Here is a 24,136-nt window from a genome sequence, read left to right on the forward strand (position 1 = left end):
ATATATATATATATATATATATATATATATATATATATATATATATCGGGAAACCACGCTCAAAACTGGTACTATAAATATTAAACAAAGTAAATTGAACATATTAGAAAGTACATATAAATATTTTTAAATGAGATAACGATAACATCTACTTTAACGGCATTAAAAAGAATGTTAAAACATACCTTTAAAACAAAGTCTCCGTAGAACCATATCACCTATTCGGCTGGTCTGTATCAGCATCCAATACTCATAAATTGGCGATTCTCTGCGTCCTTTGAATCCCAGTTCGCGTGTGACACTCCGGACATCTTGTTATTCCGGCGGCGACCAACTCATTCTGACATACATACACGCCATCACAAAACAGTTTCTATTAGTTAGCCATTAAGTCGTCTGAAGAGAGAATTTTGATGATTCCTTATCAATACTAGTGCTGCTGTTTTATTATGTATTTTCTTGTATGTTAGCAATTACAGTTTTCGCCTCATCTTCGTTGATCTTTTTTTTATTCCACTTCTTCATTTCCACTTCCTTCTTCATATCAAAATTCCACTTTCAGACAACTTTTTGGAATTACCTGGATCAGCCTTGAACAACTTACCCAAGAGTCTCGAAAGACTCACAGATGAGTCACCCTTATTGACCCAGAAACTGTCAATGATCCCATCTCACAGTTATCAAAATCGCACTCTAACTCATACACTGTGGAGTCCCTATCTTTAATAAATATTTCAATATTTGATCTTAAATTATTATATCAATAATATTACATTTCATTTTATATTATTTAAAGTTTTATGTACCTCACATCTCCACCACAAACATACTCTTACCTTTACCGATAATAACGCCCGATATTAACGACACAGTGCTGTAACAAAGAAAAGATTTGTTAATACATACAGATGTTTTGCATTACTTAGAATTTAAAAAAGTTGGAAATGGGCATCAGGCATACATACAAGAATTAAAAATTAAAAATTGTTCAACCAAAAGAATCCAAAATAAAAACAAAATGAAAAATAGACCAAAAGGAAATATGGTTTTAAAAGAGTTTCCAGAAAAAGTATTTGTTTGAGTGATCATTACTTATTAAGAACTAAGATAACTGCTCACTAGGTATATATCTAAAGCGTCTTAATAAAAAAGATGATCCATTCATGGTACCCAATGCAGAATTTGAACCTAATATTGCATTTTATCATTTCATATAGAATACTAGACAATTAAAAAATGAGAACTTAAAATAAGCTATACACGTAGTACACTATCAAGGTGAAATATTGCCATATTTAATTGAAAACCTTTTAGTGGATTCCTCTAAAAAAATTATTTTAGCGGAAATTTTACAGAATGCGCTCTTAAGTCTACATACAAGAAGATACATTTTGAATAAATACTAGGAATATTAGAAACCAAAGCCAAGTAGATGATACTCGAGTGTATAGATATACTGTCTACTATAAAAAGAAACTATAAGAGATCTTTACCCAATCTGCTTAAGACAATATCTTAAACAAAAATTCAAAATAATGAAATGTATGATAAAATAAGTTATTCTAGATTTATGAACGTCACCTGTAAAAGTCCATTTACAAACTAAATAAGATGAGTAAGAGTTTCACTAAAGGAGTAAGTAAAAAAACACATCAACTCAATCAATGAGAAAATACAACATATAAACAGAATGGATAGAAATCAACTCACTAAATAAACATTAAATTCCAAACAGAAGGATAAAAGGAGTCTTAAGACGTCCCTTGAAAAGATGAATCTAATTTTAGGGCTGAAACAGCAACAAATGTTTAATACCTGTATTGAAAAAGAATAGCTACTTACTTACATACTATGTTATAAAAAACTGTAATATTTGCAATAAAATTTGATACAAAATACAAATATATATCAATAAATATATCAATGTTTTCAATAGATAGTATCAATAGGAGAGTAATTACTAGAAATATATAATTAGGTACATGTTAAAATTTTCCCTAAAATCAAATATTTCAATCACTTACCTTTTACTAAACCCATTTCAGTACATTTTTTATACATTGCAACATTTATAACGACCAAATTTACTCATTATATTGCCTTATTTAGCATAATTAAGAAACAATCTCAAAGTACTGTCTTTTCACTGTGTGTACCACAATTTTACGGTTTAAAAGAACCCGGTTAATTTTCAAATTTAAAATAAAATACCTAAATCATGGACGTAATATTAACATGACCAAAATGCCGGTAGGAATAGAAAAAAGAAATCTGTAACATCACTGTACCTATAATGCCGCTCATCCTTTCGGTGCCCGAAGTGAATTCCGAATGCTATTGATGCTCTATTGTTTATGCAATGTTTACTTGTATTTTTAAAGTTTTTTGCATAGCTGTTTTTATATTACAATTTAGGTGGATTAAAGGAAATGGGTAGTATCATAATACATTTTCAAGAAAGATAGATGGCGCCAGAATTGTTAGGTATTCAAATATACAAAATAATAAAATAATTATATTAATAAACAAATTAATTTTGTTTTTATATTTTGCTACGTATTTAAAGATAAATAAAAATATAAAATTACTAATTCTTGAAACCAAAAATTTTTAGTCTCGACTTTTAAGGTAGTCGGCAACCAGTATATCGTTTGTTTCTTCCTATGCCATTAGTATAGAATTTTTGTTCAATGTTTGATATAGAATCCTTGTGTTTGTACAAATCGTCTGCTCAGCTGTTTTAGTTTCCATTTTCTACATCTACTGTAAAAGTTTTCCTCTTCTGATCTATATCTAATCTTATATTTCTACTATCTCCAATTTGTCTATTTGATTTTGATTGTTTTGTTGTCTGTTTTCTTTGTAGTATTTATTATTAATAGCCTGCTCTTCTCTTGATTAATCTTCATGTTTTCTAACTCTTTCGTCTAAATATTTGCTAGTTTCTTCTGTGTTAATTAGCTGTCTTGCATTGGTTCCATTCTGTTATATCCTATGGATAGGGTAGAAGATTTTAGATACCCCTAAAAAAGACCTTTTTGAAAATTTTATATTCGTCTTTACGTATTTTTCTATATTTTGTTCGTTAATAATATAAATATTAGTGAATTAAAGCTATCTTTATTTTATTTTTTATCGAACAAAATATAGAAAAATACGTAAAGACGAATTCAAAACTTTTCGGTATTTTTGCATTCAGGGGAACTTCGAGAATTGATCTGTTATATATACCTATATATATATATATATATATATATATATATATATATATATATATATATATATATATATATATATATATATATATATATATCATTTTTGTAGTACTTTTAGTACTATTGAACTTTATTAAGCATAAATCTATCGTTATAGCTATTCTTCTGTTTCTAGTTTTCTTTCTATAATGTGTTTAGTAATGTATATACTGGCATTCAGTCATTTATGAACTTTGTTTCAAAGTAGTCAAAAAGTGCGAAGATTTAATTGAAGGACATGGACTTGAAGAGCGCAATAAAAAAGAAACTAGTCGAATTTGTACAAGAAAAAAAAATGGTCGGGTGTTCACAATCTGCTCTAAATCGGCGTAGAATGTTTCTATGTCTTCATTGTCGGCTGCGCTTGTGGGAAAGTGTTCTTGGATTATATTTATGTAATCAGTCTATGATATCCAAAGCATGCAGCGATAACACATTTTAGAAATCTATTAGTCGTATAAATATTGAGCCAATTAAGATTAAGGCTTTTGCTCTATATAAAAGGGTGAAAACCGCATACCATCTAACTATTCGTGTTTTTGTATCACTGTTCAGGTCCATATTAAATTAAAAAAAATTGTGGCGACTGAAGACTCCTTTTCTATGGGATATCTTTTGTTCGTGAATGATTTTATGCACTGTGAATTATCTAATCTATCTAAAGAAGGTAAAATATTCCCGAACATCGAAGAAGTTTAAACTACTATAATTTAACTATGGAAGAATTTAAATAAATAATGTGTGTAATTTTATTTTATCATTAAACGTTTTCTTAAGTTTCAAATTGTTTTCTTGGCTTTTTTACAAAAGTGCTTTTAATATATATTTTGTGTTTTTAAATAGCTTGAACCATTAACACCAAATAATTTTTATGTTATTAATCTGGTTGGATCCCCAAATACATATACCTCAATTTTCCCTAGTGGCCCCTTCTGTCTATTTCTCTGGTACTCTATTCTTATTCTTGATACAAAAATTCTTTTACATTTCATTGACACATGTAATCATTAGTTACTTATTTTATCTGAATTTTCCTGATATATTCTAACCTTTCTAATGTTTTTGCATCTCATTTTTCTTCTGTTTACATTAATTACGACTTTAATGTTGGTAAAATTTCTGATTCTCATCATTTAGCTGCTGTTAACATTCCTGTCTATACCTTATAAAATTCTTGCAGAGGTAGTTTTAGATATTCAAAGTTCAAGGATAACTTGAGCCACAGCCCTGATAAGATCTCTTCTTATTTTCTCATACGGTGTGTTTATACTTTGAGTAAACCCATTTGCATGTTGTTTAATCAGTCACTTGTAACTGGAATTTTTCGAAACACATGGAAAACAATTTTGTCACACCAGTACATAAATCCGATGACAAGTCTAATGTTAAAAACTGTGGTCCTATCAGAAAGATAAGTGTGATTCCAAAGTTGTTTGAACTACTTGTGACAAAATGTTGTTTCTTTTTTATGAAAAATGCTTTCAGAACAAGAAAGTCACGTGTCCATTTTTATTACAAAATGTCAAGTAGTTTAGGAGATAATGCAAAAAAACAATTTTTATTTTGTAACTTCAAAGGGCTGTAACTTTTTTTGTGTACACTTTTGTACTAAGGTAAGTTGGATTCAATCAATTTATTTTTGTCCCCGGAATGCGTGATTTAATTTATAACATACCTTTTTGAAACACCCTGTATAAATGGAAAAGAGTAGATGCTATTTCTTTTACTGGTTTTTTAAAAAGTCTCATTGAACCAGATCCAGCACTTCGTTATACTGCATCTATGGCTCGTCACAGTGAATGGATTACAATGAATGATTAATCGTTTTCCAGATCAGTACTAATATAAATCTGTTTAAAGACTGAAGTTTTTATGTTCATTAAATTATCATTTCTTAATGTGTTCAATATTCTTCAATAGAGATTTTGTAATAAAGTTTTAAAAACTTGTTAGTAGGTACTTGGCGGACGAAGACAATGGATAGAGAAGAAATTCTTGTGGAGGCTAGCACCCACGTACGATTGAAAATGTTGTTTTGGAAAGATGAGCAAAACGGGGTAGCTGCCTAAAACTACTCTTTTTTGTCAATATCACTTGCTGTATCTATGCGACGTTTATGAAATTATATTATAGATGCCTGTTTACGGCTTGTGTCATAAAGCAGATATCATTAGTTGTTACGTCTGTGATGTGTTGTTTCTAGTCTGATGTCATAAACTTTATATCCAAGTACATCGCATTGTCCAGCGAGTTTCGCTATTACTTTATATGTCTATTTTTAGTCTTTTCATCTCTCTTACAATGTTATGGGTTTTGCCGCTCTCGTACATCCTTCGTACATTCCAAGTTCCGATCCTTAAGTGTTAACGACTTGATTCCTTTTTTAGGCCGTAGGATTTTGAAAAAAATAAAATCAATATTTATTTCAAGATTTTTTAATCGCTTCTTTCTTTATATGAATTTCTTCTTTCGTATACAGTGATGAGTGTCTTACCACCCGGCTTTTTAACGTAAGAGATAGAAAACACAGTTACCTTGTGAAATAAACAGAGATGAAACTCGTAGAGGTGAGAAATAATCGGAGAAACCTATAATTTATATTACATTACATTATCACTAGCGATAGTCTCACACGTTTAGACGTTAGCTTCGAGCTAAATCACCTCGGTCATAATTATTATGAGTAACGTCGAATGTGTGACGTATTTCCATTTTTTAATTTCGCATAAAGTAAAAACTGATTGACCACAATAAAGCAAAAATGTGAATAAAATAATTTAATTAATAGTGATTATTTAATCTAAAGTTTTAAATTATTAACCAAGAATAATTTCTACTATGATTTGAGGAGTTTCGTACACTCTTGTGACAGAATAATTATAAATCCTTCGTGGATTAGTGGTAAGAATTCGACATTGCGACACAGACATCGCAGACGATTAGAGTTCAAAACCCACATGTGATTTTCTTTTTTTTTTTAATAATTTGAAATTATGCAAAGATCGCTTTGCTTTGAATCATTAAACATTTATGTCAGTCGTTACTAGTATTAGAAGTGTTTAAAGTTAAAACAAAAAATCTTATTGACAAAACAGTATCGTCGTACTTTCGAAAATAAAGTAAAAATTCTTCAAAATTAAAAGAACTTTTAAAGAATGTTTAAATAAGTAAAAATTCTACAAAAATAAAAAAATATTGTAAATAAACGTATTTACAATATGTTCAAATAAGCCTTCATTAGCAGCAGAACAATAACCCAAACTGTCACTAAAGAATTATAAAATTCTCATCGTTATATCTCTCATATAGTTTGGACTTGATATATCCCCAAATAAAAAAATCACAAGGTGCAAGATCGCAGGCCAAAAAATATCTCCGTGGTCACTAATCAATCGATTAGGAAAAGTCGCACTGAGATATTCACTGACGATGCGAGAATTATGTGCGGGACAACCATCGTGTTGAAACCATATGGAATCGAAAGTTATTGGTAAATTACGAAGGGCTGGGACAATTTCATTTTGCAGAAGTTCCAAGTATTTCCGCCCAGTCAACATACCGTCTATAAAAAATGGACCAATGACATGATTCCCTATTATGCCTCCCCAAACATTTACTTTTCGAAGACACTGGGTACGAGCGACATAAATCTGACTAGGATTTCCTCGAGACCAATACCTAGCATTGATTGAATTGTGACGGCCATGCAATGAAAACGTACATTCATCAGTGAACAAAACGTTCTCTAAAAAATGTTCATCTTGATGTGACATTTCCATTGCAGTTTGACAAAATTCTAAACGTCTATATTGATCCCCAGGGAATTGTTCGTTGGATTTATGAAGTTTATAGGGACGGGATTTTGCTCAATACTTGCACAAATCAAAGTGTCCCTTCTGTTCTAGTTCCTTCTAGTTCCAAATCTGGATTTACCTCCCTTCGTCTGCGAACTCCTCTTGGAGCGAACACGGATCCATAAGTAAAAAAATTACGTATAATAGACTGAATTGTTGATCGTGATGGAGCCGGCCTATTTGGAAACATATTTACAAATTGTTGTCTAATCATGTTGTCTGATAATCCATTCAGATGCCAGACAACAATTTGCACTTTTTCCTCGACCGTTAAAATCCTTTTCACGAATTGTTTTTTCAATAAAAAATTTCTGTTTACCGCAAATAACACTTCTCGGTGTGTTATTATTTGATAACTTGAAGGCTTGATGATTTGGTTAGCTATAAAGCAGGTAGCTGTTCGCGCGCATCCATTCCAATGTCGTCAATTGTTTTGAAAATCATTACCTGTACAGAGGAATTGATATTAACAGTGAGAATTTAGTGATGGACTTGACATTAAACAGTCTTCAATGGATTATTTTCCATTCACAACTGAAGACTGTAAAACTGGAATTGAATTTGAAATATTTTGTATTTCTATTTTATAACATTGGAATAAGAATAAATTGTAAATAATGAGTTTTTCGAAAACTTGTTACCTAATATGTATCATATTTTCTATTATTTTTGATTGAGTAAAACAAAAATTTTACCCTTGGTGTGAATTGAACCCCAGTCTTCTTGTCAATAGACAACGTCTCTAACTATTACTCCAATTTTACATACAATAATTGTTTTCGGACCAAACGTACCTACCTTTAGTTTAGTCAAATATTTCAGTTGAGTTATTTTTATTATTAAATAAACTTAAAGATTTATAATTTAAAATCGCTAATAATTAATGTTTTTTACTATAATATATCTTAATATATTTAATCATTTATTCTAACATCAAAAATTATTAAAATAAAATATTTTCGAGGTCATCCGTATAATTATGACTGAAGTAAAACAGACACGTCTAATACTAGCCTTATCTCGTACTATCTCACAACTTAATCTGTCTTCTATCCTTTCCGCTATTTTGCCGGGTGGTAAGACACTCATCACTGTATAATTAGGCATATTATAGTGAAGTATACTAAATAAATAAAAAGCCATCTAACATTCAGTCATTTTTATTTCAAAATAAGTCAACGAAATGCACCATTCTATAGGTGAAATTTTATATATTGATAAATATATTGTAAAAACTAGTATTAGTTTACAAAAGAGTCAAGAATCTCCTGTTAAAATGGTACAAAACTATTTTTAAATCTAATTTTTCACATATCCTCATCTTTTCTCAAATAGGTAACACTAATACTAGTTCAGGCGATGCAAACATTTAAAAGAAACCTATTGAGTTTTTTTTTATTTTTGGGGTATTCTTACATTAGTAATTTTGTTACTGTCGTGATTTAAGCATTTATTTTATTAACTGTCTACAGCGTGAGCCATCGAGGCAAACTCCGTACATTATTTAACGGAACATTTAAATTTAGGCCTTAAAGATTACAGGAGTTTCCAAAATATATTAGACAAATATGGATAATCAGAAATATTATTACAACAGCTGATTTACTATTACGATATGTACACTATAATTATTGGATCATATATTTCAAGAGTCTACAACGCCGAAAATGTTGGAACACGTATCCAGGAAGATTATATTTATCAAAAGATTTCAATTATCCACAAACCTCAAAAACTAATGAATATTGAATAATCTGTTATGGACAGAGCATCGTTGAATCACTCTTACTATTAAGACAAATATCGTCATAGCTCCAAATGTTTGCACCACCTTTTTCAAAACATTAAAACTAAACCACCTCACTTTTAGATTTCTGAAAATACATCAAAATACGAGTAAAACTAATAATTCAGTTAAAGTGTATTGCAAAATAAACATTAAAACCCATTGTTACAGATTCATATAAACAGATATCACTTTCAAATAAACAATATTTCAATAAGCTTATTTTCAGTAACAAGGTCACTCCCGACATACACCTGCTTATTTTTTTTACATACAATATTAGCAAATAATAAATAATTTGTACGATTATGTCCTCGCATCCAGTATTTGAACCACCATTACATATAATTCATATTTAAAATTGTATTTAAGATAAAGTTTTTATTCAAATAGTTTTTATAATTTATTAAAATTGTGTAATGTATACTATGTACTGAGTAATATCCACAAAAAGAATACTACTAAGACTTTATTTGATGCAGCAAGAACAAGAGTTGTAGCCAGTAGCTCAGATATAACCACTGAATGAAAATAGAACACACTTTAACTTTACTGAAATCAATATACTGACATCTATATAACTTTATACCAAGTCAAAAAAGGACAGAACGAAAAAAGAGCTCAATTATATGAACAATTGGCTTTAGCTAGTAGCTTTGATATCTACTTTTGTTATGATGTTAAAATTAAATAAACATAAATAAGTAATAAATGAGTATCAGTCAAATAGAATGATTTAAAAATAGTCACCACAAATTCTATAACTAAAAAGTTTTTCTGTTGAAATAGAAATATGACATATATAAATAATGATATTGAGCTTTCCAACAGACATCAAATTTAAAATAAACCTGCAATACAATAGGAATAGATTGAAATCACGAATTGGGTGATATATTCAACTTAAAAATATTCTTTTTAATCAATTCAATAAATTTTAATGAATCAAATATAAAATGCAAGAACATGAAAATACATTTATTTACACAAATGAAACAAACATATGTACTGTTATATAAGATATAACAATAAATAAAAACATTCTAAAGCATTCAGTCAAAAAAAATCTAGCCTAAAATTTCCCCGTATTCTATAGCAATCTTTTCCAGCTTCTGAGTAATTATATTTTACTATTATTTTAAAATTTTACTATTAATACGGGGCGTAATATGGGTTTTGCTTTAAATTTGCGACTCTGATGTGCAACAAGCAGCGAAAAATAGTTGACTTTAAATTACTCTATTAACTTTTATAGGGACTCTTCATAATTTATTGATAAAAACCGTATCAAATATATTTTTATTTATAGCAAAAGATAAACTTAAAGATCGATGGGATTTTAGCTGTTGTTCGCTGTTATAGATGCACACAAATAATGCAAAAATGAATACCACAGTAATATATAAAGGAGAAACACCAGGTTCTATCAGTAATGAGGAATATTTTAATAAATTTTCTCTGTACAAAATCAAAAATTATATCAAATCAATCATAATCAAATCAGAAATCAATTATATTATTCTACGGAAAATATTGTGGTTGCTAAAAGTTTTTACTTTGAAAGGTTTATTCCGTTTTGAGCACTATCATGATGATTTTAAAAATTTTATTATAAAAGTATTAAGCTGACTCATTACAGCAAAGCAAAGATTACGAATTAAAAATTATCAGAAATTGAAGGGTGCTAAACGTTTGGTCAAGATAGAAAGTGCGGTAATAAGAAAGGCGATCTCAAGGCGGCAAATATAGCAAAAACTGACACATTGAAGATAAAGTGGATTGACCATTAAGTGCGAATACGGATAATGAAGCAAAAATAGTACTGGAAGAAACGAAATTGAAAAAAAAGCACATCAAAAGACATTGGCGTAATATCGCAGATGACCAATAAAAAAGCAGGAATCACCTGAACTGAAAATATACGATAGAGCCAGAAAAGGATGAAGAAAAACTCACCTTTAGCCGTTAGTACAAGGGCGGATAAACGTTTGATTGTGTGAACTAGTTTGACGAATTATTGTAAAATCCATAACTGTATAATGTAATCACTTTTTTTTAATCTGTACATAATAAAATAATTTTCAAATACACAATAATCTGTACAAACATTCTATCAAAACCTAAAAATCTAATTTTTGTCATGTAGACAGTCCATGACAGGAACTTTACACCAATACTGATAGTAACCTAGTGTTTTATTAGAATACATTAAATTAATTATCGTTATATATCATATCAATTGCACTCTTAAAGACTCTAAAACAAGCATAAAAGGAATGTTTCAGTAACTGCGTATATATCTGCTATATGTAACCTTAACTATGAACAAATAATATAAACAATCAACACTCTTGAAAATAATCTGCATTCACAAAAAAGCTACATAAGAATAAATGTCAATCTTGAGCACACGCAATGACGAACATATCTCTAAATTTACAAAATTCGTTTTAAAAAACTATGTTTCTCCACCAGACAGAGATAAATATTTTCGTGTTATACCGACTTTAATATGTAAATTAACTGTTAAAAATTAGCAGGAATATCTAAGACGAATTTATGAGACTTACACTTGATAAAAGTTATTTAAAAATTCCAAAAACCGGCACTTTACTCAACTGACATTTTTCTTTTAATTCAGTTATCAATGCAACCTTTTACAATTTATTCGAATATGCTGATTTTACCTAAAGTATTGAAGTTTCTTTCAAGATAGTGATTATTTTAACTTTCCTTATATTACAGAAAGCATTTTAATTCCATCAAACAACTAAAATTATCAGAATATATAAGCGGCTATTAAAATTCTTAAAATTGAACAAAATTGAAATATTAACTAAACAAAATAAACTCACAAACGAATTTATTTATGAAAACTACACTTTTCATATTCATACAGATCTTTCAAATACTTGTTTTATTATAGCGATACTTCTATGCAGTTTTAGTATTTATTATAAAAATAATTTACCGATTTACCATTTCTTTGAAATCGTCATATTAAAAATATAAATTAGGTAGAAAAAATTGCAAGTAATACTTTAAGTATTGAGTTACTCACTTGGTAGTAAATCCCCACCATGCCTTCTGGTTAATATTTTTGACCCCAAAATACCAAAACGTAAGTTTCGTTGCCTTAAATGATTTTATCGGTTAATCGTTAATAACAAAACATTTTGTGACTAGAATTTTTTCATAAAAATATAATGGCCACTGAATGGTCTATAGAAAATAGTTATATAACAATATAGTCGTAAATAGCGAATTGTTAGATGTAATTACACCAGTCACAGCTTTTTCCAGAATGTTGATATATGGTAGCCTTGTCATGTCCTTTTTAAATATGTAAATTTCTCCATTGTCAATAAAATGTAAATCAGACAAACATTTACATTTATAACCTTAAAGGCCTCATCAATATGTACAATATCTATTGTTGCTTCAAATTTGATTAGTCAAAAGTATTTTAGACAGCAAGAGATGAATTTTTTATGAATACTGAGATATTCATATACAATATTCTGTTGAAGTGTTTTATCCAGAACTGTTGTATAAAAAAATGAACTTTCATTTTGTAGAAATGCTAAAAGAGCCAAAACAGCCTAATCAAAATAGAAAAAGGCATTTCAAGGTTACCTTTTCTTAAATTATCTAATTATATTTTAAAACAAGGATAAACTATTAAATATAAAATAATATTTTTGTGAATCTATTCTGAAGGTTTATTGAAAAAGATCCGCCTTAATAAGTATAATTAACCTCTCAATGGCAACAGTCAATCTCCACAAGTCAATAATGAATGCTTATGAATTGACTTTCCTATCCATAAAACCCATTGACTCTAGTTGTTCTAATTTAGTCTCTTGATACCCAAAGAAACAATGGCTTCAAAAAACGCAAAAAAATGGATCGAGTCCATTTAAAATTAAGATACGAATTATAAAAGAAGTTTACATTTATTATTGGGCCTATATATGTAAGATTAACTTTATCTTGACAGCTAAAAATGGTCGAAAGCCAGTAGTCCAGCAGCCGATTGAATAGCGAGTCCATTAGTTGAACTATGATTGTGATAGTCGAAGTAGTGGTGCTTTTAACAGTGTTGGTAGTACTGAATCTGCTGTTAGTGGCGCTGATAGTCATAATATTACAGAAATATTTAATACATTCATAAGTAACTAAGTACTTCCATTCAATTTTTGCAGGAGAGCATCGAAATCTAAATTTTGCAATAACCTCTTAAGTTCAGAAAGAATAGTCAATTTTATACTGCCAAGAATCACCTAAAAATTAAGGAGGATTTTTTTTAATTTGAGTTGAAAACAGTTTATGTATTTTATATTTAGTCAATATAGGATACATTTTGATCAATTATAGCGTCATCATCTAAGATATCTTACGTAACACATTTAAAAGAAATATATTGCTGGTAATTAGATCATTCACCACTAGACAAATTGTAAAATATGCTATTAATAACTAAAATGTTAAAAAAAATTAAAATAAATAAATAATGTTAAAATTTAAAGCTATTGTTCCAAATTACACTATTACTATTCTTGTTATCAAATACTAATAATTCTCTAAGGCTGAAACTCCACGTTAAGTAATGTCATTCTTTATCCCAAATACATTAAATTATTCTTATTTATCATATCAATTGCACTGAAACAACTTATCTACTTATATTGAAGCATATCCAATACAAATCACATAAGGGCAATGCAAAGAAATACATAATTTGAGAATATTTTTTGGTAATTTTATATATTCTTAATGTGATATCTTAGAACAGACCACACTGTGTATGTGCTTTTTGAAATCGTTAAAGTGATCAAATGTATTTTTTGAAAGTCTATGTAAACTTCTAAGTCGTAACTATTAACATAAAACCATCAACACTCTTGAAAAACCTGCAGGTTTAAAGAAAAAATATAAATACAAAAAACTATATTGTTTTCCCAATCCATTTTAGATGCCATCCAAACCGATTGCATTTAAACATTTTCCTAAACTCTACTCTAAATGGCCCGTTAACTTGAATGATTTAATTAAAAACTATTGCTATGTATTTTGGGAACACCTGTCGATTTGAAAACTAAAATAATAATAGTTGAGATGTCACAAACTGTTTACATATATATTAGTTAAATAATCGCTGATTTTTCTTCAGTCAGAGCTTTTCTAGAATGTTGATTATGATAGCCTTGATATGTCCTTTTTAAATACCTAGTTAATTTTAAATAAAAGGTAATTTTTATAATAGCAATAAACTTGTAGAGGTCAACAATATGTTATATATACACACCTATTTTAAATTTTCTCATTCTTTAGAGTATTTTAAAGAGCACAAAGACATGACTTTGTTAAATCTCAGAATTATTTACGCTATTCTTCTTATATATTAAGCAGTTTATCCGATTGTATAAAAAGTGAACCCTATTTTGTTTAAATGATAAAAAATACAAAGCCCTCTAACCAATAGCAGCCCAACTAATAGGGAATATAAAACAAGGCATCTCAAGGCTACTTTTCATTAAACCATCTAATTATATTTTAAAACAAGGATAAACTATTAAATAAAACATAGAGGGAACATATTTTTGGGAATCTATTCTTTACAAGGTTAACTCATAGATAGCTGCCCCAGTGCAAGTAATCGCTCTACAGCAGCATTTACATCTCCAAATGTAGCAATCAATGCCTGCAAATTTGCTTCTCTATTCATAAAACCCATTGCCCTGAGTTGTTCTAATTGAGCCTGGTATCTCTCTTCTGGAGGCGCTTGGTTCATGCCTTGCATCATACGAGCAAATACCTGCAAAATAAATATGATAAAAAGATTATACTTGTTTCAATTTTTTTTTAATAAGACATGACTTGTAACAAAAAAAGGGAAATGAAACGATTAAAAAACTGAAAACTTTCACAAAGAGTACCAAGAGAAATTATCTAAAATAGTTTAAAAGAAGTACCCCAGTGAATCTGTGAAAAATAATTGATTACATGTAAAAATCTTATTACAGATTGTTGAAGGTTCTTAAAGGTATATGAGAGATAGCTGACGGAAAAACTGAAGACATACAGCCGATTTTGTTTTGTGCTTTAGCTGCAACAGCTGTAGTGATAAGATATTATAATACATTTTGTGGAAGTTTTGAAAATATATATAAAATGAATTTCCATCAAGTAATGGTTGAATCCATCAGTTCTAAAGTTTACCTTTGAATCAGCATCTTTTGCACTCTACATAGAGAAAAAATATCTTTTCTCTGTGTAATATTGAATGAACTTATTAAAGAAGGTTGTTCATGACTGGAATCTGTTTTTTATATGTTACTGATCAGATGCCCACATTGAACATTTGTTGTCATAATTATGCTGACAACATGGTACTAATAGCGAGATCGAAGACAACATTGAAAGGCATAATTAGGAGCCCAAAAGTGTTTTGAAAGAGAGAAAGGGAGATATCACATAAAATTGTATCTACTAAGAAATAAGAACAGAATAAACAAAAGTGGGAAATTATAAAAAGATAATTTCTTACCTCTACATTAAATGGTTGAGAACCAGTAGTATTTGTAGCTGGTAAATTAGTGCGTCCACTAGAAGAAGTTGTAGTTGTGGTAGTTCCAGTAGTGGTGCTATTAGCAGTGCTGGTTGTATTGGTAGTACTGTTGTCGCTGTTAGTGGTTGTTGCTGGTGGTCTAAATCCTGCTGGAATATTAAGTGCATTCAAAAAATTTGGTGCTGTTTGACGAAGTAGTTCCATGCCCTCTCGAATCTGATTAAATGCATTTACGGCTTCAGGATTTGACGGTAAATTAACCAAGTCTGGATTTTGCAATAAGTTCCCCAAGTCTGATGGCGTATTTCCGGAAGGAATGTACGGATTTCTAGGCAGCACAGAGTCTAAAAACTCAGGATCTTCTACAAACATATTAAGAAAAGATTGCATTTCAGGATCATCTAGATTACCGCCTTCCATGACAGTCGCAAGGTTATGAAAAAAACTTGCCATTGATGGCATTCCCAACGGATTTGTATCATTATTAGCAGGTGTTGTTCTGTTTCCAGATGCCGGTTGAGATGGTGACCATGGATTGGGTAATGGCTCTGTGTTTTCACGACCTTGTTGAGGATTACTTGTTGATGTATTATCTACTAATCCAGTAAATGGATTTCTAATAAATTGTTCTGTAGTAGCTGATAACATTGGTTCTTGAATATCACGATACATTCTTTGTAGAGCATTATAACCTCCAGGAATACTTTCTAAATTACTAATAGCTCTATCATGAGTTCTCATCAATTCCTGCAACATAGATGGATTCCTAGCCAATTCCATTGTTTGTCTTAATAGGTCGGGATTATTTAGCATATGGCTAATTTCTGGATTTCTTTCCATTAGTTCTTGCATCTGAGGACTTCTGGTCATCAAATTTCTCATGTGTTCTGGATCATTAAGAAATCCTTGCACAACAGGATTATCTAGAATATTTCTCAATGTTTCTGGATTTTGAAGAATTTCATTCTGTATGCTTGCCATACTTGGAAGTCTATTCATACGACTAAAATCTGCTAGGCCATCTGTACCCCCAAAACTTCCAAGGCCTCCAAGGTTTCCAAGGCTTCCAAGGTTTCCAAGGCTTCCAAGGTTTCCAAGGCTTCCAAGGTTTCCAAGGTTTGGCATATTGAATCTGGAAAAAGTCCCATATGGATCTGTAATACAAATGTATTATTGAGTATTGCCTTTAAACCAGTAACTTCATTACTTTGTGAAAGTGAAGTTTTTAAAAGATTAAAAGCATCGTAAAAGTATGAAGAGGATAGAGCCAAAATCAAGCAATGAATATGTGATCAAAAAACATGTTTTTAACCAATTCTGGGAATATTTTGTATTCTTGGCCAAATTGGTTTTGAATATATAAAACTTGGTAATCAGCATTTTAACTGTTTTCAGTTAATCAATAAACAGATTGCATTCAAATATTTATTTAAAACATTGTTAACAAGTTTATGCACATTTCAGTCCAGGTAAGTAGCTAAAATTCCAATCTGTGTTATTTTTATTGCACAGAAATATTGTAGGCAATTTTTTTGAATTATATTGTGAGAAATTCTAAGCCACTGTATTTTCGAGGAAAATACATTAAATGGAAGGTTGTTGGCATTCTTAACATCAAAGTAAGAATACTCTATTCAATATTTTATTTCAATATTTTTTTAGGATTTAATTATTTTTTTAGAAATTAATTCCACTGTAATGTCTCTGTAGGTACCTTTGTTATTCCGTGATTTTCGTACTTCCCTAGGTCTAAATATTTTATTAAAATGGAATTAAATCCCCCAACTGATTGTAATGAGTTTGACGTACCGATTTCCAATTCGGAAATCGATACGTCAATCTTTGTGGCAAGCAATTTGACCAAATGGTACATTTGTTTTTCTTTAAAAAATATGACTGGAACACTGAAATTATGTGAAATAGGCTAACGCCGGACATATGGTTGGTAAAGTTTGGCAATATAAAACAATAATAAATGCTTGGCAAGGCTTGATTAAAGGTTTATCGACAGCATTGGCAGGTAAAGGCCAGCATCTCAGTGTCGTCCAGATTGGCAGTGATACTGGTTTTCTACAAAATAGCGCATAGTTTTTATATCGAAGAAGACCGGGGACTATCATCAAGATATGAACTTCAAATGCTTTGAAAAGTGGTTTGAGAACATTATCCAGTGTGTAAATAATAATTCTGTCATAGTAGTGGATAATGCATCTTATCACAGCCGCCTTGCTGAATGCATTTCAACGATGACATAGAAAATCGGTCGTGCAGAGCTGGCTACGCGAAAAATGTATTTAATTTACAGAGGATATGGTTAAAGCAGAACTAATGGAAATATTCAAGGAGTATCGTGATAGATATCGTCAATATGTTGTTGATTTAATGGCTAAACTTCATGGTATTATTGTTTTGAGACCACCTTACAATTGCAAGTTGAAACTAATTGAAGTAAATTGGGCTAAAATGAAGGGACGTGGGCCTAGAAGTCTTGGGAGAATGCTGTTACCGACGTATTAAAAATATAAGAGAATATGTGCAAATTGGATGAGATAACGAAAAATGTTATTGAACGTATTGTAAGAGTCATCGCCTACGAGCCAGAAGACTCGATGAATTTCCGGGATTCCGATGATTTGTAAGTTAAACTGCCAGTAAAAAAAAATTCGTGTTAAATATACATACCTTTATCGTTGTACTAGACATATTTTATGCAAAACGGTTAAGAATAAATTTACTATTTTTGTATTAAATATGCTAGGTACGATAACGATCATTTTAAATTACAGTAATTTAAATTTCAAAGTAATTTTCATTGTTGGATTATTTATTCAACTATTTATTAAACTTTCTAAAATGTAGAAGGGGTCTATTTATGACTAGAATAAAATTGTTTCACTAACAATCGGTATATTTGTTATTTGATAATTAATTATCTAAATAAATTATTTAAAATACGCCACTGATAGAGAGTAAAGAATTAAGCATTCAGATCACTGTAAAAGATCACATATTACTTATTAATATCTACGGACAGCTATTAAGGCCAGGTTCATGACCAAAAAACATGTTTTTTTTTTAATTTATTTATAGTACAAAAGATATTTCGAAATCAAACTTTTTATAGGTGAAATAATTGAAAAAAGTTTTTTCTTTTTTCAAAATGGGAGCTCTAAAACTGGCTGTCCAAACTCGTCAAATATGTTGGTAAGCATCGATATAATATACTAAGGATGGAACATATGAATAAATACTTACCATTAAATACCAAAATAGCTAGTAACAATGGCCGATCTTTCCAGAATGTCAGTGGTGTACGAAAAATTTCTTTTGGTACATATATAATATATAATTTACAATAATTATTTATTTTTACCATTATTTACATTTGAATAAAAGATATAATGACGTGTAAAGTTGTAAAATTTAAAAATTATTATTTTTTATTACATAAAAACATATAAAACATACATATTTTACAGGTACTTAGTTGCTTATCGCACGCCACTGATGTAAGTGGATGCAAAATATTAAAAATTTAACGAATTTATTGATTTACCAAAAAGAATACATTAAACTATTGATTTCACACTGTTACCTGTTTAACATTAAAAAATCAGTATATAATTAATCACCGGTTTAAATAATTAATAACCTGTCTGGTCACGTCCGAAATTGTAGTTAGTAATGTGACCTCAGTTCCGTCATTTATCAGCTAGATATAATATCAACATGTTCCATCCTTAGTACATTATATTGTTGTTAGTCAGTGTCATCATTTCTAGGAAACAAATCATCCGAAAGCAAAAAAAAACAAAACCGTTTCATATTCTGTATCGAATTGACTATGGTAAGAACTACAATGAAACACTTTCACCGTCAAAAAAAAACAAAATGGCTTTTTGAATTTGAATTTTTTGACCCTTTTTTGACACTTAATTATTTATAACTTTTTTAAATAACAATAAAAAATTTTGATTGTAGTTTCGACCAGAGAGAGACATCTAAAGAGTAAAAAGATGTTTGGTTCATCCTGATAAGCGCAATAGTTTCGAAATACGAGTGAAACTTAGTTGAAAAAACATGGTTTTGAGAAAAGCCCATTAAACAGCTGATGTCACCCGCCCCTCTTGAGTGGCCAGATTAACTGCTTGGTGCGCTCCGCTCTTCCTACTTACTTCAAGGTCGCGCGAGCATTCGGGACCAATTCTATATTAATTCTAATAGTATTTTATAGCAGTTGTTTTTAAATTTTAGATGGACGATCAACGTACTGGTGTTCATACAAGAACAATGTAAGGTTAAATGTTGATGGCATTAATTATACGATTGAAACCTCACAGAAACTTTAAACAGCCTCACACTGGTTAAATCATGTGATAATAAACTGTTATGAGGAAGCTTGTCCTATCAAGAATAAAGCTGTCGATTGGGATGTACTTTGATTTTAAAAAAAGCACATTTAATAGACTTTAAGGATGGATACTTTAATAAGGATATCCAGGCACTAATAAGGTAATTAAAAAAAGGAAATGGATAATTTCACATTATGATAATATAAAAAATGAACAATGTCTATTTTGAGAAAGTTACAATTGTTTGTAGAATCCTATGTAGAAACTTTTAGATTTCCAGAACCTATGATAATGAACAAAAACATGTACAGTAACTTTTTTAGCTGCAGGCTAATAACAGAAACATGGCAGTCATATCAGAAGAAAAACATGTTTTGACAAAAATACAACACCAGGATATGATTTCATTAGTAGAAATGTAATAACCTATTAACTGTCAGCAACGTGGCTCCTGTGATTTTACAAAATCGTTTAGTAGGTTACAGTTAAAAGGTTAAAGAAAATAGCTTCACATATACATCAGTCCATTCTTAAAAATATATAACCACTGCATACATTATTTTCCTAATGAATGGAAAACAGTTGAGGTTTTCACTGTTAAAACACTTCTTGATTAGAAAAGAAAATTGCAAAAATAAGTCCACAGTTTGTCCATTATTGGTTTTAGCGAACAATACTAAATCAAGGTACATTAAATCATACAAAAAATTGTCAACTTCAGAGGGGTTCACATACAAGATCCAAGAATTGGTATTAAACCAGCTGCAAAGATATACAAAACCACCTGAAGACCAATATTGGACTATGTGAGTATTTTATTGAATACATACAGGTTGATGGGGGAAGCAGCTTAAGGATAATAACTAAAATGAGACACCTTCAAAACTCATTTCATGAACACTTCATATAGTATCATAGAATGGAACCAATTATAGAATGTATGTAATGTCTCACTCAGTTTCAAAAAATCTAGATATGAATACCATTCATTATTTTAATAAACTGCTAGTAAATTGTACAGTAAGTTCACATATTTAAAAACACAAGAAATCATAACCATAAAAATGTAAAATTATCTACAGTTTAAAACAATTTAGAAAGTGAACACAGTTAAAACATATTATGAAATATCAGATAAAATTTATAGTCTGAAACAATCAATGTCAAGTTGTATTAGATGAGACCATTTGTCTCACCTGCCACAGGAACTGCAAATTAGTACAAACTGTAGTTGCTGCATTAAAAATATTGTGACAGACAATATATACAATTATAAAAAAGAAAAAAATAATCATATTCTTTCAAAGCTAGGCCAAAATAGACCTAGTCCAAAAAACAAGACAACCAATCTATCTAAGGGATCAAAAATGGCAGTACAGAATACAATATTTACCAACAAAGTAAGTATCAATTTCAAAAAAGACTGATGAAAGTTAGAACAGTGTTATTTATTTATCCTGTACTTATCTGTTTTTTTTTTTTAGAAAAACATTTTACTGCAAAGTGTAAGTAATGAATTATAAGGGATAAAGAAGTTGTTTTTATTGGCAAAACATCTATTAGCATTTTTTAAAAGAACTAGGACTTATACGAAAATATATAATAGGAAAAGGGCAATAACAGAAGGGCATTAATGAAGCACACCAGTACTGCTGCTTTAAGAACAAAGTTTCTTCATAAATATATGAAAAATTTTAATAGTGTGCATCCCAGAGATTTTCTTTTTTAGACGAAACTTGGATTTATTCAAAGGGAAAATATAACAATTTCCTGACAAGCAGAGTTAAAATTGTATGTAAACCAGAAGGGTATGATGGTAAATGTTTTATAATTGTTCACTCTGGTTTTTTAAAAGGATTTGTTACTGAAGCCAGTTAACATTTTTGCTCAAAATCTAAAGTAGCTAGTAAAAAAATGATCAAGAAGATGGAGCCCTGCACCGTAGATTTCTATTCAGCTTTTTAGATCATAAACCATATATTTACATAAACATCTAGTTACAAAAAGAATCTGATGGTGGAGACCTAAGATTTTGTCCAAATACAACTAGTAGTAATTGAAAAGTATAAAATTATTGATTATTATTATTGTTAAGATTATCATAAGCTCAACATCCTCCAATAAATAAACAGTTATATAATTGTTACTTCATATTTTCAATATTTATCAAATGGCTCTTTTCTGAATATGAATATAATAAATTACCTGCAGGTGGAGTATTAATATTTTCTGTTGTTGTAGCAGTACTGGCAGGCCTTTGAGCACCTCTTATTACCAAATGAATTGTAAAGCCATCTTTGATTCCAAGCTGAGTCAAAGTTTCATTATCTTTCATAATTTTTCCAGCAAAAATTAGGCACAACTGACTCAATTCTGCATTAAATTTCTTTTGTATCATTTCTTTCAACTGGAAATAAAAAGATTTGTTTTGATTTCTCTTTCAACCCTAGGTTCTATAAGAAAAGTAAGAATAGAAAAGAAGAGACCCAATAATAGTGTGATATGGATGAGATAAAAATGGTAAAATGTAATACTATCATATATTTATAATAAGCAATAGAAATCATAAACATGAGGGAAATAATCATATTCTTGCAGTTTATTTGTAAAAATGAAAAAATGTACACAGGCAACACACACAGAGAAGAAGTACTAAAAAATAGCAAATGAAGTACTGGGAAAAAACCAAAACTCTTAAAACTGAAAAATATCAGTAAGTGCATATAAATATTCTATCTAATAAAATATAAGTAAATCAAAATCTACTAGAGCAATATTGGAACAGGAATTTTAATTGTTCCAAAGTTATTAGGAATATTAATATAAGCTATTCATATGAAATCAGATACAACACAACAAACTATCAACAAAAAGAGATTACATTATCTCTGGACATGTGTCTCCTTTAAAATATGCCTATAACAATTAACTTGATAAAAACAAACAAATACTGCAACAATTAAGATTCTTGAACTTTATTAGTCATCTAGATCATTCATAATAAGTTGTTAAATTAAATTCTTCTATATATGCTATATTAATTGATTTTAAAAATGTTAACAACAATATCCCTTGTTGAAGCACTTAAAACGAACCAAGAGAATCTGAATTTAATTTTATACTGGCTCCTCAATGTCTGAGCATATTATTATGAGTTTGAATTCATCCAAAACCTTAGAGTCAACTACAGGACTTAGTGATGCAATGGCAAATAAAATCGAATAACAATGTAGCTGATGTGTGAAATAAAATTTTTCAAAAACAAATTTCCAATGCCAACAAGAACCCAAAAAATCTATAAAACAAGGAACCACTAACACTTAATACTGTTCTGAATCACAATGAAACAAACTTAAATGCAGCCAAAGAAATCCAAAACAACCCAGCAACAACATGAAATATCTGTTGTTCTATAATTTGTTGAAATCCGTATTTACCCCCCTAGTAATAAAAGGATTATAGCAAGACATGTTTATGGACATATCTTGTTAAAATTGGAAAAAAATAAATCTTTATTGCATATAGGTTATGTATGATATTTGAAACATACCTTTTGTATTGTACAGTTTTCATCAACGACAAATGATTCTGTTTCCTTCGGGGTTTTGACAAATATTTTCATTTTGGGCTTGGATGAAACACTCTGTTCCTCCTTATCCCCGTCTTGATTTGGTTCTTTAGCTTTTCCACTTGCACTATTTACCGGAACGTTGTCAGCCATGTTGTTGGATGACTAGTATTTTATTCGTATTATAAGATTATTACAAATCTACGTTATAATATTATCTAATATTTTACTGCAACTTCAAATATATTCTTGGAAATTTACAAATAATAAACTGCCATTACCTTATTTGCTGACATAATTATAAAAACTGAATATTAAAAAAACTTTATCGGTACAACTGTTAGCTTCTGTCTGTTAACGGTCAAAGAAGGAAGTTGTGAAGTTGACTAATATGACATGTGACATGTTAGATGTATAATCTGTGTTTGTGAACATAGACACAATATACTGTGACATAGATAACTAACCTATTTGATGTTCCATAATAATGATCAAGGTTGTAATCAATGACGTATAATATATTGTAATATCTTGCTTTTAGTTATTTTATTAAACGCTTAGATTCGCTGCATTTTCCCAATGGACTTCATATAATAAGGAAACTAGTGTTAGGAGTTAGTTTTCACAAAGACTAGGGTGCATTATTTTTAAATTCCTTTTTCAACTCTTCAATTAAATTTTCTAACTCTAAATTACATAAAGCTGTCAACAACGTACAAAGCAATAATTATCTTTTTGTTGTTTCTGTCTC

The 24,136-nt window shown here is 29.7% G+C and overlaps 1 protein-coding gene across 1 annotated transcript; it reads right to left on the reverse strand.

Annotated features, from left to right (window-relative positions):
- Nucleotides 1–8,252: 8,252 nt before the first annotated feature.
- LOC140452269 (ubiquilin-4-like) lies at nt 8,253–23,761 on the reverse strand. Its single transcript, XM_072546422.1, has 4 exons — nt 23,368–23,761; nt 22,023–22,224; nt 15,445–16,619; nt 8,253–14,712 (listed from the first exon to the last, which is right to left on the reverse strand). The coding sequence occupies exons 1-4, from the start codon at nt 23,536–23,538 to the stop codon at nt 14,521–14,523; spliced, it is 1,740 nt and encodes a 579-aa protein (XP_072402523.1). The 5' UTR covers nt 23,539–23,761; the 3' UTR covers nt 8,253–14,520.
- Between the last annotated feature and the right edge of the window lie 375 nt (nt 23,762–24,136).

This window comes from Diabrotica undecimpunctata, chromosome 10, assembly GCF_040954645.1.
Source record: "Diabrotica undecimpunctata isolate CICGRU chromosome 10, icDiaUnde3, whole genome shotgun sequence".
Taxonomy (NCBI): Eukaryota; Metazoa; Arthropoda; class Insecta; order Coleoptera; family Chrysomelidae; genus Diabrotica; species Diabrotica undecimpunctata.